The sequence below is a fragment of the Gorilla gorilla genome, chromosome 21, assembly GCF_029281585.2.
Source record: "Gorilla gorilla gorilla isolate KB3781 chromosome 21, NHGRI_mGorGor1-v2.1_pri, whole genome shotgun sequence".
Lineage (NCBI taxonomy): Eukaryota > Metazoa > Chordata > Mammalia > Primates > Hominidae > Gorilla > Gorilla gorilla.
Genome location: NC_073245.2, coordinates 33,707,839 through 33,725,414, shown reverse-complemented (window position 1 = coordinate 33,725,414; position 17,576 = coordinate 33,707,839). Strand labels below are relative to the sequence as shown.

The window sequence follows — 17,576 nt, the reverse complement described above, 5'->3', positions numbered from 1 at the left end:
TAAAACTGGGCCATGAAGCCCTCGCAAGAACAGGAGGTCCAGGGCTGGGTACTAGGGATGAGGACTGGGGAGAAGAAGGCTCAGAGGAGCCTAACAAGGGTTTGGTCAAGGTGAGTCTTGTCACTGGATCCAGCTCCTCTGTGACAGGAGGAGAGGGCAGGCAGGGCCACAGGAGGGAGCAGGGCTGTCCTGATGGCCTCTGGCTCCAGCTCTAGCACTCAGTGATTGAGTTGAACAGGATTCCAACCAGGAAGAGGAACCACTCTCCACAGTCACTGCACTTTGCTAAAGGAATTGATATTTAAGGTTACACAAACAGTGACAGGGAAGTCCCAGCAGTGACCCAAACAGGATAAGAAAGTCTGACCACCAGAGATGCCAAGGAGATGACTCACCTCCTCAGAGTCATCTGTTTTCCTCATGGCCAGGCCTCTGCAGGCTGCAGCCCAGGGAGTCAGATGGATACCTGGCTGCAGCAGCCAGCAGCCTGCGTTCCGGAGGCCGCCCCTACTCCCCTCCATTCATATGTGGTTCTTCAGTCAGTGAATCTGCACTGACAAAAGTTCTTTTTGATTTTTGAAAAATAAATGTTAACTTGCACTCCAGAACCAGGAATACCATTCACGTGCTGGTCCCTGAGAGAAAGGATTCTCTTTCTCCCCATGGAGTGCAAAACAGTCAGACCTGACACTGGGCTCTGCCCTCTCTTGCCTTTCCTAGCCAGGGCTGCCAGCAGGCTTCACCATGAGTATCAGTTTCCTAATGATGTGGAAGAGCCCAATGTGATACCAACATGGGCCCATAGTTTAGAAGCATCCACATGTCCTAGCAGAGACAAATGTGTTACCAACATTGGCTCATAGTTTAGAAGTATCCACATGTCCTAGCAGAGCCAAATGTGTTACCAACATGGGCCCATAGTTTAGAAGCATCCACGTGTCCACCATGTGTGAGGAGAGGGAGAAAAGAAGGAAGGATGGAGTGTGAAAGAGACGAGCTTGATCCCAGAGAATTCCAGGCACTCCGTAAAGGAGGCTCCTGGGCTTCCCATTTGAGAAGCCACCAAATCCTGTGGCTGCTCAGTCCCAGCTCCTACCATAGACCAAACTGTTAGTTGCTCAAAACCCAGTTGTGCAGAATCTCAACTCTTCGCCAGCTTGTCCTCACCACTTGCACTTTTACATGATGCTTTCTGTGCTTGGTCATTTATTATGGTATTGTTTAGTGTTCACTTATTATTGGTCATTTATTGCGGAGAACTTCTGCCACTCACCTAATTTCTCATCCTACTAATTCAGATAATCAGATCAGTAGTCACCCGTGCAGCCTAGGGGAACACAGCTTTCTCTTTTGTCACCTAGCAGAAGGAAAACATGCCTCCTCCTGGGCAGCTGGACTCCTCTAGGTTACATGGGTACTGGAGGCCCCAAGCTTGTTCCTCGGTCCATGGTTGCTATCTGGCCCTCTCCTAGTGTGTCCTTAAAACTGTGGACTATAGAAATCAGGGAACAAAGTGTTCTGCCATTTTTTTTAGATGGGTGTTTCACTGTGTTGCACAGGCTGAAATTGAACTTCTAGACTCAAGGAATCTTCCTGACTCACTCTCCTAATTAGCTAGGATTACAGGTGCAGCACCACACCTGGCTACTCTATCATTTTTAACCATGTTGATACATCACTGCTGAAGTCTGCTCATCTCTGCTGGTCTGAACTCCCAGATACTATGCTTTAGAAAGTAACCTCTTTCTCCAGATGCATGACAGACACAACATTTGCCTAAGGTCATCAAACATCTGGAGCAGCTGGCCAGCTACCTCAACCTGCTACTTCCTATCACTCCATACTGGACATTGCACTTGTACCTCCTCCTAAGAGCCATGTACACTGGTATCTTTCCTACTGGGATTAGAGAGCTTGCTGCATCAGAACAGCTGACCCTCCCTGCAGTGAATGCCAGTGTCCAGACAGAAGATGACCACTGGTGGTGTCATCACATACAGGGCACAGGTCAGCACTCTGGCCTCCCTCCCTCATTCTCCACCCACCAGCACATTCTCACTATTTGGGTTACCTGCATCTCCTTTCCAATGATTAAAAAAAAACAAAACAAAACAAACAAACAAACAAACAAGAGGATTGCTTGACCTTCAGTTTACCCTCTGCACACCATGTCTTCCTGAGCCTGGACTCCCAGCTGTCCCAGGAAGGTGGGAGCCACAGAGGAGAACTAACTCCTACCCTTTGGAGATGACCATTCTGCTCATAAACACCTAGTAACACCTAGTAAGGGACTTCCCTCTCTTTCCCTTCTCTGGGAATCTCTCCCCATTTCCTGTCTAACTAGGAGGCATATGTGCAGCTCTGTTTGAAGACCTTCCCTCCTTCACCCAGCAGTAAACACCATCGGGACACCTGCTGTATCTGCCGGGCTGCACGGCTATTCTAGGGGTGCTGGATTCACAGTGGGGTGAGATGGTCACCAGGCCTCAGGTAACAAGGTCCCCTGTCCTAATACTGAACATGAGCACCCATGAGTAATACGGTTCCCACTGCCGGGTTCCTGCTGATCCAGCCCCAGCCATGTCCCAGCCCAGGATGACTCTTGGCCAGCTTGTCCTCATCACTTGCACCTTTACGTGATGGTTTCTGCACTTGGTCATTTGTTTATTATAGTATTGTTTAGTGTTCTAAACAGGTCTGGGCTGACACTGGCCAATGCTCACCTCTACCACTCCTGGGAGAGTCCTCTGGGTGTCCTGCTAAGGCCCAGGGTTTCCTGGAGTTTCTGGCCAAGCCTGCCACCTCGCCATAAGGGCATTTGCCACAGGGTCACCTTCAGGCATGGAGGATGGGGTTGAGAGAACAAAGGGAGCAGCTGTCTGTTCAGAGCCTCCTTCCACCCTCTCCTCTCCTGGAGTCATATTGCAGCCCAGGCCCACAGCATCCCGAGCTGGGGGCTTTGTCAGCCCACAGGACACCCAACTGACCACATCCTCTCAGTCTGTGGAGAAGGAGAACTCACAATCCTGGCAATGAAGCAACTCGGGGGCCGCTGGAAAGCCACACTGGGCAAAGGACAAAGACACACATGGGCTCGCTCTGCAGGACTCCATTCCTAGGAAGCTCAAGGACAGGTGACAAAGGAGTCTATGGGGCCGGATGTGGGCTGCCAAGGTGGGGCGGGCACGAGGGTGGCTGGAGAGGCAGGAGGATACCGTCTGGGGCAAGGCAGATGTCACAGGTCTGGACAAAGTGGTAACACAAGTGTATGCATTTATGAAATCCCCCCCCAGATTGGGCACATACTATTAGGCATTTTATTGTATGTAAATTCTACCTCATTTAAGGCAATTTTTAAAATGCCAGGTGAGTCTTCCAAGCAGTGCACAGAGGAAAGGAGCCCGAAGCATGGCTGCCTAGGAGAGAAGCAAGAGAGGCCTGTGGGTTCCCACATTCATCCCGTGGCTGCTGCTCCCTCTCCTGACACCCCCACTGCCTGCCAGGGGTCTCCCTGCACCTTCCACCGGGCCCCACCCCCAGTTACTGTGAGACTCCAGGTCGTTCCCTTCCCTCCTCATACCCCCTCCAGGAGCTTCCACTTTCTGGAGCAGGCATGTCCCAACCCCACCTCAGGGCCTTTGCACTGGCTGTTGTTCCCTGCTGCCTGGGGCTTCTCAACCTCTCCAGTCTTATAGAGACCACCCTGACCAGGGTCCAGTGGTCTCTCTCTAGCCCCTGTTCTATTTCACTTCCTACAGAGTGAGCATTACTCCCTGATCCTAATTTTTGATCATAACCTACCATCCCCTACACACACTGTGTAGGAATGGACTATGCAGTTCCATAGCCACCAGCCACATGTGCCACAGGATACTTGAAATGGGGCCAGTCCAAAATGACTTCTGGTCTAAGTGTTAAAAATACACAGGGAATTTCAAAGATTTACGAAACCAAAAAACAAAAAACAAAAACAAAAGCATAAACAATCTCATTAATAATTGTTCCCATTAGCTGAAATCACATTGTGGCTACATAAGGTTAAATAAATATTTTAAACATTACTTTCACCCATTTATTCTCATGTTTTAAAATGCATCTACTAGAAATTTTCAATTGCTCATGAGTTCGTGTCACATGTCTGTTGGGCAGCAGCTCTGCAATGTCACCTCTATGGCTCATCATCCAGGTTCCGTCTTGAAGCCCTAGACCTCCTGGCACGGGGAGTAGCTGGTGATAGGTTTGCTTATTGAATAATGAATTATGAAAAGAGAATCCAGTGACCTTTCCCAAAAAGGTTAATTCCCTTAAATTTGGCAAAGAAATTCTCTTCATTAGGGTGTGGACAGGGTCTCCTGGAACTTTCTGAAATAACCTCCCTCTTCCAGAGATTCAGAGACTGTGACCAAGTGCTCCTGGATGCCCCTGATATCTGAAGACCCTGGGAGGCCAAGCCCTGTATTTTTCCCTTTTCTGAGCAAACAGGAAGTCACATTGCTTTCACAGTCAAAGGACCAGTGTCACCTCTGTGGAGACCTGGGTGACTCAAGCTTGGGAGCACTGGGGAAGAGAGGCATGGCTCGGGGAGGCTGCAGTGAGGACAGGAGTGGGGAGGAGGGGGAGATGGAGGAGGAAGCCTGGGAGGGGCAGGGAGAACTTAGGCAGGGAGGGAGCTTGTGTTGGCAGGGGAGTGAAAAGAGAGATGGAGAAAGAGGGGATGGGCAGAAAGAGGAGGAGCAGTCAGCGGCAGGGCATGGAGGTGGGTGGGGCTGGGCTGCCAAAGCAGGATAAATGCACACCTGCCTGCTGGTCTGGGATCCCCACCTCAGGCTCTCACCCTCTTCTCCTGCAGCTCCAGCTCTCTGCTCTGCCTCTGAGGAGACCATGGCCCGGCATCTGTGTACCCTGCTACTCCTGATGGCTACCCTGGCTGGGGCCCTGGCCTCGAGCTCCAAGGAGGAGGATAGGATAATCTCGGGTGGCATCTATGATGCAGACCTCAATGATGAGTGGGTACAGCGTGCCCTTCACTTTGCCATCAGCGAGTATAACAAGGCCACCGAAGATGAGTACTACAGACGCCCGCTGCAGGTGCTGCGAGCCAGGGAGCAGGTGGGTGCTGCCTCCACCCGAGGGGTCCTGAGTCCCAGCCTGGTTTGTCGCCCGACCCCCAAGAGCATTCCCAGCAAATCAACACTGACACATTCATGATCTAATGCTCAGATTCATTCAGCTTTCCCTGACTCTCCGCTGATGGCCTTCATGCCTAAGCATGCTCCCGGGCCATGCACTGCAGCCACTGTCTGTCCTCTCAGCTTCCTTTAACCTGCAGCAGCCACTGTGTCTGTACCATGACCGTGGCATTTCCCAGGGTCCAGCAGGTGTGGATGGAGACTATGCTGACTCTGGGTGGGCTTGATGCTGCTCAGGATGAGATCCAGGCCATGAGGTTCATACTCCTCCGTGAGTCCTCTCTGCAGGGGCCACACAGGAACCTGGCTCCCTGTTCTGCAGAGCCCTGCTTCCCTCCCCAAGTCACACCCCTGGGCACAGCCCCTTATGGCTAGCGGCCTTCACCCTCAGGCCGGCTGACCAACCCCTACAGCCCAGGGTGGCTGAGTCCCTGCTGGGGTGGAGCACGCCTGACCCTGCCTCTACCAGCTGATGCAAAGTTAGACCTCAGCCAGATGAGGACAGTGGTCACCCAGGAGAGCAGAGGAGGGGTCAGGTCGGGAGGGAGCTTCAGCAGGGCAACTGGGCCCAGCTTGACCTGCATCCCATGGCAGAGCAGCAAATAGTGACACAGTCTTAGAGCTCCTCCCCCTTCTCCTGGAAATTCAAACGAATCCCCACCAGCCCCATTTCTCCTCCTGCAGCTGTCAGCTGGGGCTCTCTCCCTGCATACGAGATACACTCCCTGGTGCCGTGGTCCCCGCTGGCCTGCATCTCCCTTTCAAGCATGACAGTAACTTGGAGTGAAGCACAGGGCATTGCAGACCATCAGGCCCAGAAGCCTATTTTAGACATGGGTAAACTGACACTCGAGGGATCTCAGCAGTTCCTCCCGGTTTCAAAGAGTCCCTCATCCCAGGTTTCTCCACAGCTCTGCCACATTGTGTCCGGGAAAGGCCCTGTGCAGGGAAAGGTTTCAAATCTAATCTGCAACTGTAAGACACGCAGGTGTGCTGCTGACTTGAGAAATGTATCTTGAATCTCACACTTGAAATGGTGGCATCCGGGCGGCCCCATTGATCCAAAATATCTGTGTGTGTGAAGCATCTCATTTCCTACTCTGAGTGAAGTAATAAATCTACGTTAAATGGAGGGAATAAGATTTTCAGAAGTTAGGTGAAATTTTGTCATCAGACAGACTTCCTAGAAAAGAGTCAGTGTTCCCTCGCCCCTGAGCCACAGGTAGCAGAATTCAATGAATCCTTTTACCCAGCACAGAGAAAGCAATGTTTAAGAGCAGGCATGAGGCTCAGCACCCTGCCAGCTGACAGGAAGAGGGGGCTTGTGTGCCTTGTGTTGACATGTGGGCAGCTCACGAAGCCCCCAAGCAAGTCCAGTGACTCAGCCACAGTGAAGTGCCTGTGGGTGTATGAACTGATGGGGGCGCTGTCCTGTTTTCTCCTGTGTGCAGACCGTGGGCGGGGTGAATTACTTCTTCGACGTAGAGGTGGGCCGAACCATATGTACCAAGTCCCAGCCCAACTTGGACACCTGTGCCTTCCATGAACAGCCAGAACTGCAGAAGGTACGTTCCTGATGCGGGTCCCGGGCCAGTCATGCACTGCAGAGGGGTGCGTATGTGTCAGCCTCTGCCCTACACATGTTTGGAGGGTGTGTGTGTGCAGGTGGGTATGTGGGGAGCTATGTATGCATGGATGTGTACATGTTCATGTACTTGTGGGGGGGTGTGCATGGAGGTGTGCATGTGGAAAGGTGCATGTGTGTACACACCTGTGCCAGTGTGTGCAGGGAGCTGTATGGGAGCATGTGCACCTGTGCATGCATGCGTGGGGGGTGTATGGGGTTTTGTACATAGATCCATGGGGATGAGGGGTCCAAGTGAGTTTACATAGTTGTCCATGTATGTGCAGATGGGGTGGTGAGGGAGGAGGGTGATGTGTTTGATTTGCTAGGAAGGCTTTAGGTTGGGAATGGTTACTATAAGGTCAACTCTGCCTGCTTTGGGGTGTTGCCTGTTGGACGGGAAGAATCAGCTGTGGGGCTGTGTGCTGGGCAGGGAGAAGGGGCTCTGTCTAATTCGAGGCTCAGGCACCTGCATGCAGCCACAGCCACAGTGATCAGATTAGTGGGACCTAGAGGTCTGTTAGCTGGGAAGCCCTGGACCTGCCCAGCTCACCCAACACCAGCCTCTCCAAGGACCTGCTGGTTCTTGTGAGGTCTCCACTCAGGGGAGAGCTGCACTCCCCTTGTTGCCCTTGCCCCATGCCCCAGCTCTTTGAGGGGGAGTTGCCCTGCCCTGGGTTCTACCCTATGGCCCCTCTTAGTGCTGGCCTGGGTGCTGGAGGTGGAAGGAGCTGGGGGAAGTGAGCTGCCTCCCTATGTCCTGCACCCTTGGGGCTCCCGAGGCCTTGCCCAGGCTGCTCCTCACAGGGCGTGTGCTGGGACAGGATACTGCAGGCTGGGGTGGGGGCCCAATGCCACCTGGTGACTTGGAGCCTTGGGAGGGGCAATGGAACAGTCACTATTCATTCTAGTTCAGCACTCTGGGACTCAGCAGGGGTGGGTGAGGGCCCAGTGTCTCACCTCCATCATCCTCACCCAGGCTCTGGCATCTCATGCCTGGGTATCTTCCCCTTCAACTGTAACCCACAGTGATCGGCCCTCTCTCTTCCCTTTCACAGAAACAGTTGTGCTCTTTTGAGATCTACGAAGTTCCCTGGGAGAACAGAAGGTCCCTGGTGAAATCCAGGTGTCAAGAAGCCTAGGGGTCTGTGCCAGGCCACTCGCACAGGCCACCACCCACTCCCAACACCTGTAGTGCTCCCACCCCTGGACTGGTGGCCCCCACCCTGCAGGAGGCCTCCCCATGCGCCTGTGCCAAGAGACACACAGAGAAGGCTGCAGGAGGCCTTTGTTGCTCAGCAGGGGCTCTGCCCTCCCTCCTTTCTCTAGACTTGGATTTAAAACGAGCACTCAGGTCAGGCTTCTTGGTAGGGATGGAGAAGCTAAAACACAAATGGAAGTGACACGCAGTGGACACTCGATTTTTTTCACAAAGGATGTTTTAATTAATAAATAACATCACCTTAGTGTCAAAACCATTCTGTAGAATAGTGGGTAGTTGCGCTCCAAAGAAGAAGCTACAGTCCTAAGACACCGCCCACCCTGCACGGCCCTTCCCTTTGCCATTTCAGGGCAGAGGGGTACAGCCCTCAGGGCAGGTGCCTCTGGGGAAGGGCTCTCAACTATCTTCCATGCCTAGAGCTGCGTTGACCAAGAGTGGCTGCCATGAACACCGAGGGGAAAATGACAAAGGGGAAACTGTTGAAACAGCCCTGAGGCCAGCACCCCACGTGCCACACATAGAAAGCCAGGAGGAGTATGGTCTGGCAGGGAGAGTGGGGAGCACCTGTTTCATTTCCTCTCCACCCCTATGGGATGTAACCAAGGTTTTACATTGAAGAAAGTGAAGCAGCACCCAGGAGGCCATGAACTGGGGAGATTTGAGTCTGGGCCTCACCCGGTGTCGGGGTGGGGGCTGCACACACTGATTCAGGCTTCTGTTGGAAGACAGGGGCTGAGAGCAGAGGAGCATGTGCCCAGGAATCATGGTTAGGGGCAAAGTCTTCCCTGCATGGAGATCTTCATGGTTCTCTACCTGGGGAAGGGTCTGTCTTGACATAAGCAACCACCATCCAAGGACACAAGGAACAGGCAATTTTGTGTAAACCAGTAACTTTTCTGACTTCTGTTTTCCTGGGGAAGTGGAGGGGGAAGTCTGGCTCTGTAGAGGGCTCCCTCAACCATCTTCTTGTGTGTCTGTTCCCTAGGAGGGGAGCAGGGGGCAGGGAGGCTTTAAGGTGAGCATGTGGACCTTCATCTTCTGGACCAAGCTGAGGGTCTGGGCCCTGTCCGGAAGCCACCCGGTTTTTGGGAGTAAAGGAGGATCCTGAGGGTCATGTTTTGGAAATATTGCACCCCTTCTAAGAGTTCCTTTAGCAAAAATAATGTCACACATTCTTACTAAAAGCCTAAAACCGCTGAGGTTAGAAACTCCACCTTCAGCATAAACAAATCACTCTGGAAGGAGGGATAAGTCCATTGGAGGCCTGGGAAGCAGGAACCAGAGCGGTCATTCCTTGGGCAGGTGGATTCTCAGCACTATGACCACTGGCAACCCAGGTTCCGTGAGGTCTGAGGCTTACATAATTCAGAGGGTTATCTACACGAAAAATAGCATAATATAACCTATTTGAAACTAAACACAAAAGTTAGTGTTTATTTAAGAAAAGGAAATAAGTCACAACAAATTACTGACTTTAAAATGCTGAAAAATGCTACAGTCATCCCAAATTCCAGAAACTAATATACATCCTAGTGCATTCAGTCACCAAAACTGATTTTGCAGTCAACAGACTCAGGATTATTGGCTTGTAGCAAAAAGGGAATAAATTCACATTAAGAAACCTGGGATGACGAAAAAAACAAAGCAAAGAGGTTATTATAAGACTGTGGGGAGGGATTTTTGAAGCTGTAGTGATGGACTCACAGCATAGCAGTCCTAAGTGTAAAGCAGCCAGTGTCAAGTCTGGTCTGCAAAGTGGACCCGGGACTTCTGTCCTTAGAACTCATGAAGTCCAGCCAGATGTGGAATGTTCCATCCAGAAACCCCTTCTCTGTATGTCTGTGCTTCTGTGTAAAGGTGGACCTAGATCCTCCAGGCAGTGTGATGTTCTTCTTACTCAAAAGCAAAGTTTCTGAGAGCCCCTGATGCTGGAGAGCAAGGTCTTCCTTTGAGTCAGAAAGCAGTCCTCAGCCAAGGAAGAGGCTGTTTGACATTTCGAAGCTGCAGCTTGAGAGAAACATTGTTTCCTGCTCATGATGTCAGTGGCTTTGTCCTCATAAGTCCATCCATCCACCCTGCAGATGAAGGGGCAGATTTGCCCTTCCTTAATTTGTGTTCTTTTTACTTGCTAACATAGCATTTTTATTAACTACTTGACTCAACAGTGTAACAAGTTATTTCTATGTTTTCATACTCAACTATTGAGTCACTATTTGCTTCATCACATGACATTGATTTTATAATAGAATTTTCTATAAATATAGCAGAAAGATAAACCAGTCTTTCCACTAAGTTTGATCACTTTAAAATTCTGATAAATAATACAATCATCCAAAATTATGAAATACTACAATCAATCCTACTTGTGAAAATCATGGATTATAACATTTTCTTTCTGCTTCAAAGCTCATATAGGTAATACTATGCAAATTTGTCTGATTGTTGTCTAATTTGGAAAAGCTTCCAGTTTTCTTTCATGTGAGTGCTAAGATTTTAGTACTTTCTAAATTTTCTTGACTTAAGATTGATGATCTTAAAGACTCTATCAACAATGCTCACTAAACACAGCATTTTAAAACTCTGACTATTGTAGTGGGCTTCGAAATTGTGCAAATGTAAGCTATATACTATATTGATTACCTCATGGAATGCACAGAGTTTGTCCTGAAAGAAATATTTCTTCAAGCATCTTACTGTTGGTCAATGTTGTGTCTCTGTTGTTTGGAGCTTGCGATTTCATCAGGATAACAGGAGGTTGAAGGCCAAGTCTGATCCATCCGTTCTGTGCCACCTCACAGGCATACATCCTTGCTGTGGGTAGTTTCACTACGCAGGTCTGCACCCTACAAATGTGAAAAATCAAGAAATTCTATCTCATTAAATTCCCATAAAAAATAAGACAACTTGGGTCTCACTTGGGTAAAATTAAAAACAAAATAACATAAAATAAAAACAAACTGCATGGTGTGCTATTGTACATACCATATTAGTGAGTACATTTTCATGACACTAACCTATTTTCAGCATTCTTAAAGACAATAGATTCCAACCAAGAATGTCCTATCCCATCCAACTAAGCTTCATAAGCAAAGAAGAAAAAAAATCTTTTCCAGACAAGCAGTTACTGAGAAAATTTGTTACCACTAGACCAGCCTTAAGAGATGCTTAAGGGAGTTCTAAACATGGAAATAAGAGAACAATACCTACTGTTGCAAAAATACAGTTAAATATAGCTCAGAGACAGTATATAGCAACAACACAATACATACTGCAAGGAAACCAGTTGTCACCTTCATGATAGGATCAAAAACTCACATATTAATATTAGCCTTGGGCCAGGCACAGTGGCTCCAGCCTGTAATCCCAGCACTTTGGGAGGCCGAGACGGCCGGATCATGAAGTCAGGGGTTCGAGACCAGTCTGGCCATCATGGTGAAACCCCCATCTCTATTAAAAATACAAAAAATTAGCTGGGCATGGTGGTGCGCACCTGTAATCCCAGCTACTTGGGAGGCTGAGGCAGAAGAATCACTTGAACCAAGGAGGCGGAGGTTGCAGTGAGCTGAAATTGTGCCACTGCACTCCATCCTGGGTGATAGAGTGAGACTCTGTCTCAAACAAACAAATAAAAATTAACCTTGACTATAAACAGCCCAAATATCCCACTTAAAAGGCACAGATTACAAGTTGTAATTAAAAACCCAGACCCATCCATCTGCTGTCTTCAAAGGATCCATCTCACACGTAATGACACCCATGGTCTCAACATAAAAGGTTGGAGGGAGATCTATCACACAAAAAGAAAACAAAAAAAGGGAGAGGGTTGCTATTTTTACATCAGATGAAACAGACTTTAAACCCAAAACAGCAATTTAGAGAGGACAAAGAAGGGCATTACATGATGACAAACGGTTCAATTAAACAAGAAGACAATTATTCTTAAACATATATGCACCCAACATTGCAGCCCCCAGATTCATAAACAAGTATGCCCAGGCCTACAAAAGGAATTAGCCACAGAATTATAATGGGGTACTTCAACATCCCACTGGCAGTGTTAGATAGATCATCAAGGTAGAAAACTAACAAATAAATTCTGGATTTAAATTTGACACTTGACCAATTGGACCTCATAGACATCTACAGAATGCTCCACCTATCTGTGTCCTGAATTGGTTCCTTCTGGTGGGTTCTTGGTCTCACTGACTTGAAGAATAAAGCTGCGGACCCTCGCGGTGAGTGTTACAGTTCTTAAAGATGGTGTGTCCAGAGTTGTTCCTTCAGATGTTCATATATGTCTGGAGTTTCTTCCTTCTGGTGGGTTCGTGGTCTTGCTGATTTCAGAAGTGAAGCCACAGACCTCCACAGTGAGTGTTACGGCTCTTAAGGTGGCATGTCTGGAGTTGCTCCTTCCTCCTGGTGGGTTTGTGCTCTCACTGACTTCAGGAGTGAAGCTGCAGACCTTCGCGGTGAGGGTTACAGCTCATAAAGGTAGTGCAGACCCAAAGAGTGAGCAGCAGCAAGATTTATTGTGAAGAGTGAAAGAACAAAGCTTCCACAGCGTGGAAGGGGAAGCAAGTGCGTTGCCACTGCTGGCTGGGTGGCCAGCTTGTATTACCTTATTTGGCCCCACCCACAACCTGCTGATTGGTCCATTTTACAGAGTGCTGGTTGGTTTGTTTTTACAGAGTGCTGACTGGTGCATTTACAAACCTTCAGCTAGACACAGAACATTGATTGGTGCATTGACAATCCTTTAGCTAGACAGAAGAGTTCTCCAAGTCCCCACCTGACCCAGAAGCCTAGCTGTCTTCACCTCTCACATCAACCACAGAACATACATTCTTCTCATGGGCCCGCAGAGCATACTCAAAGACAGAGCTGCTGGTCTGAATTGGGAGTGTGGGCCACAGCTCCCTTATCTTGCAAGTAACTTGGCAAAGCAACAAACCCCCTCAGGTCCAAGCCTGGCCATATTTCCCAGCATTCAACACTTCCACTTCCTGAAATAAGGGCCTAGCAGCCTTTCCTGCAAAGACCTTGTTGCAATAGCCATTTCACTGCTCTGAAGCAAATTTTTTTGTTCCTCACTGAGGGGCATATTTCCAGGCATTTGGCCCATCTGCTCACCTAGATTAAGATCCTGGGTCACCCCTCCATTCCCGTGCAGACATCTTGGTGCAGAAGCACCCTCTTCACTCCACTACCAGGCATAATTTCAAGAATTCAGTGTGCCCCCTCACCTGGATTAGGAGCATAAGTTGCCTTTCCCTTCTAATGCAGAGATCTTGGTGCATCTGTACTTTTCTACTCCACTCTAAGGTATTGTTCCAAGCATTCAGCACACCTGCTCTACTGGACTGGAACCCTGAGTCACTTCTCTTATCCTGTGCAGAAATCTTGGTACAGCAGTGCCCTCTCTGTCATGCTCAGGGATACTTCCAGGCATGTTGAGGACCCACTTACCCGGAATAGGAATCTGAGCTGCCAATCCCTTCTCATGCAGAGATCTTTCTGCAGCAGCACCCTCTCCACTCCATGCTGGGCACATTCCCAGGCATTTGGAGAACCTTCTCACCTGGATTAGGAGCCTCAGCCACCCCTCCCTTCAGGTGCATAGGTCTTGAATCAGCAGCACCCACTATGCTCCATGCCTGGACATATCTTCAGGCATGTGGAGTACTCACTTTTCAAGATTAGGAGGGTAGGTTACCACTCCCTTTCCAGGCAGAGAACACTGGGCAGCAGAGGGTTATCCCCTCCATACCCAGGCACATCTCTGGATGTTTTGCAGCTGCCTCTTTATCTGCCCTCAGAGCTAGTTCTTGCCCTTACCACTGGCAGACATGTAGGCATGTCTGCATTCTCTGGCCCCAACTAGCTTGTTCCCTCAGTCCAGGACTGTACAGGGAGCTCACACCACTGTGCATTCCACAACATAGCCCATTGCCTGAGGCAACAGAAAGCATCTCGCCATAAACAAAGATCAAGTATATGCCCCATCTGCATCAGCCTTACCTCATTCTTATCCATAAGCACCACACACTGGCTTGGAAAATAAATGACACAATCTAATAGAAAATCTGCTGACAGAAATGCATTGCACTGGAGAATGAGATAAGCTTCCTGAGACCTCAACCATACTGGACTTGTAGGAGACAGTGAACCCACTCATTCATCCCTACACCACTACTACAACCAACATCTGTGAAAGCCACCATACAAAAACTATCTATAACCAAGGAACATACACAGAACCTTTGACAATGAAAGCCCAGAACCAAAGTCGAACCCTACACAGCAGACATTATACACATTCTCAAGGGAGAAAAGAAAAAAACAAAAACATCCCTTCCAAATGAAAGTAGATTTAAGAATTAGAAGCAGAGATAGCTTTTGCAGATGAGAAGGAATCAGCAAAAAAAAATTCAAAAGTATGGAAAAGCAGAGAGTAACAATACCTCAAAAGGACCACACTAACTCTCCAGCAATGGGTCTTCATGAAAATAATTTTTTTTGAAATGCTAGATAAAGAATTTAAAATACTGATTTTTTAAAAAGCACAAAATAATCCAAGAGATAGTTGAAAAGCAACAGAAATCAGAAATACAATTCAAGACATGAAAAAAGAGATAGATTTTTAAAAACCCATACAACTACTAAAAATAAAAACTGTATTGGTGAAATTTTAAGATCCAGGTAAAAGCATCAACAGTAGGCTTGACCAAAGCAGAAGAAATTATTTCACAGATGGAAAGTAGGTCTTTCAAATTAATCCAGTCAGACAAAAATGAAGGAAAAAAAATTTAATGATTAAAGATTTCAAGAAATATGGGACCATATAAAAAGCATGTAAAAATAAGAGTCATAGGTATTCCAGAGAGAGAAGAAAAAAGTAAAAAAAAGAAAAATCTATAAATGAGACAAAGAAGGTAATTATATAACGATAAAGAAATTTATTTGAGAAGATCTAACAATTCGAAATACATGTGCACCAAACATTGGAACACCTAGATTCATAAAACAAATACTACTACACCTAAAAAACAAGATAGCTACCAATACAGTATTTTTATGGGACTTCAATATCCCATGGACAGAACTAGACAGTTCATTGAGGCCCAAAATCAACAACAACAAAAAATTCTGGATTGAAGTTGAACTCTAGAGCAAATGGACCTAACAGATAATTACAAAATATTCTACTCTAAAACCTCAGAATATACAGTCTTCTCATGTATGCATGAAACATTCTCAAAAATTTATCATATGCTAGGCCACAAGGAAAATCTCAATAAATGTAAAAAAATTGAAATCATATCAAGTACCTTATAAAAACAACAGTGAAATAAAAATACAGATCAACACTAAGAGGAATACTCAAAACTATACAAATACATGAAAATTAAATGATCTGCTTCTGAACGACTGTTGGATCAATGATGAAATTAAGACCCACATCAAAAAAATTGTAAATGAATAAAAATAAAGATATAGCTTGCAAATATATCTGAAAAACAACAAAATCAGTGCTAAGAGGGAAGTTTATAACATTAACTGCCTACATGAAAAAGATAGAAAGATCTCAAATAAGCAACTTAAGGTTATACCTCAAGAAACTTCAGGAAAAAAAAGAAAACAAACCACACCCAAGGCTAGTAAAAAAGAAAAAAAAGAATAAAAATCAGAAAAGGACTAAATGATATTGAGACCAAAAAAAAAAAAAAAGAATCAATGAAATGAAGTTGGTTGTTTGAAAAGATCAACAAAATCAATAGACCACTAGCTAGATTAACCAACAGACAAAGAGAGGAGATTCAAACAAGTGCAAGCAGAAGTGATAAAGGTGTCATTACAACTGATACAACAGAAATACAGAAGATTATCAAAGACTACTCTGAGCAACTCTATGTGATCAAATGAGAAAACCTAGAAGAAATAGATGGATTTCTGGAAATATACAACCGCAAAGGTTCAACCAGGAAGAAATAGAAATTTTGAACAGACCAATAATAAGTAATAACATTGAATTAGTAAGAAAAAAAAATCCCAACAACAAAAAAGCCTAGGACCAGATGAGTTCAAACCCAGATACTATGAGATGTACCAGACAGAACTGCTGCCAATCTTACTGAAACTGTTCCAAAAAGGGAATCTTCTCTAATTTATTCTATGCAGTCAGCATTGCAATGATACCAAAGATAGACAAGAACACAACCAAAAACAACAACAACAAAGAACTACAAGCCAATATCTCTAATAAACATAGAAGCAAAAATCCTCAACAAAATGCTACCACACAAAATCTAACAGCATATCAAAGACATAATACACCAAGATTGAACGGGTTTTATTCCAGAGATGCAAGATTGATTCAACATACACAAATCAAAAAATAGGATTCACCATATAAACAGAATTAAAAACAAAAACCGTGTGATCATATCAAAAGATTCAGAAAAATGCATTCAACAAAATCCAGCATCTCTTCATAATAAAGACCCTTACCAATTAGGCATAAAAGGAGCATACCTCAAAACGATAAATGCCATATATGACAAACCCAAACCCAACATCATTCTGAATGAAGAAAAGTTGAAAGCATTTTCCCTAAGAATAAGAACAAGGCAAGGATATCCACTACGAGGACTCCTATTCAACGTACTACTGGAAGTTCTAGCTAAAGCAATCAGGCAGAAGAAAGAAATAAAGTACATCAAAGTTCTAAAAGAGGAAGTCAAATTCTCATTTTTTTTATGATATGATCTTATGCCTAGAAAACCCTAAACATTCCCCCAAAAGACTCTTCGATTTGATAAATTTCTTCATGAAAGTTTCAGGATACAAAATTAATGTACAAAAATCAGTAGCATTTCTATATAACAATAATGTCCAAGCTGAGAACCAAATCAAGAACTCAATCCAATTCATAGTAGTCACAAAAAGTAATAAAATACCTTGAAATACATTTAATCAAGGAGTGAAAGATCTCTACAAAGAGAACTATGAAACACTAAAGAAAGAAATAATAGATGGCAAAAATATATTTTAAAAATCCCATCCTTATAGACTGGGGGAATCAATATCATTAAAATGACCATACTGCCCAAGCTATCTAGAGATTCAATTAAATTACTATCAAACTACCAAGTCATTCTTCATAGAATCAGAAAAAAAAAAATCGTAAAATTCACATGGAACCAAAAAAGATCCTGAATACCCAAAGTAATGCTAAGCAAAGAGAATAAAAGTGGACAGATCACATTATATTGTATGGCTGTAGTAACCAAAACAGCATGGTCATGTTATAGAAAGAGACGCATACGGAAAAATAAAGCCACATAGCTACAACCAACTGATCTCTGACAAAGTTGACAAAATTTTATAAAGAGAAATCACATTCTATTCAATAAATGGTGCTGGGATAATTGATGAGCCATATGTAGATTCATGAAATTGGCCTCTTACCTTCCATCACATACAAAAATTAACTCAAGGCGGATTAAAGACTTAAATGTAAGAACTGAAACTATAAAAATCT

The 17,576-nt window shown here is 45.9% G+C and overlaps 1 protein-coding gene across 1 annotated transcript; it reads left to right on the top strand.

The window, feature by feature from the left end:
- Positions 1-4,829: 4,829 nt before the first annotated feature.
- Positions 4,830-8,124, top strand: LOC101150231 (cystatin-S). Its single transcript, XM_004061909.5, has 3 exons — positions 4,830-5,109; positions 6,641-6,754; positions 7,872-8,124. Exons 1-3 carry the CDS (start codon positions 4,882-4,884, stop codon positions 7,953-7,955), a joined length of 426 nt encoding a protein of 141 aa, XP_004061957.2. The 5' UTR covers positions 4,830-4,881; the 3' UTR covers positions 7,956-8,124.
- Positions 8,125-17,576: the final 9,452 nt, after the last annotated feature.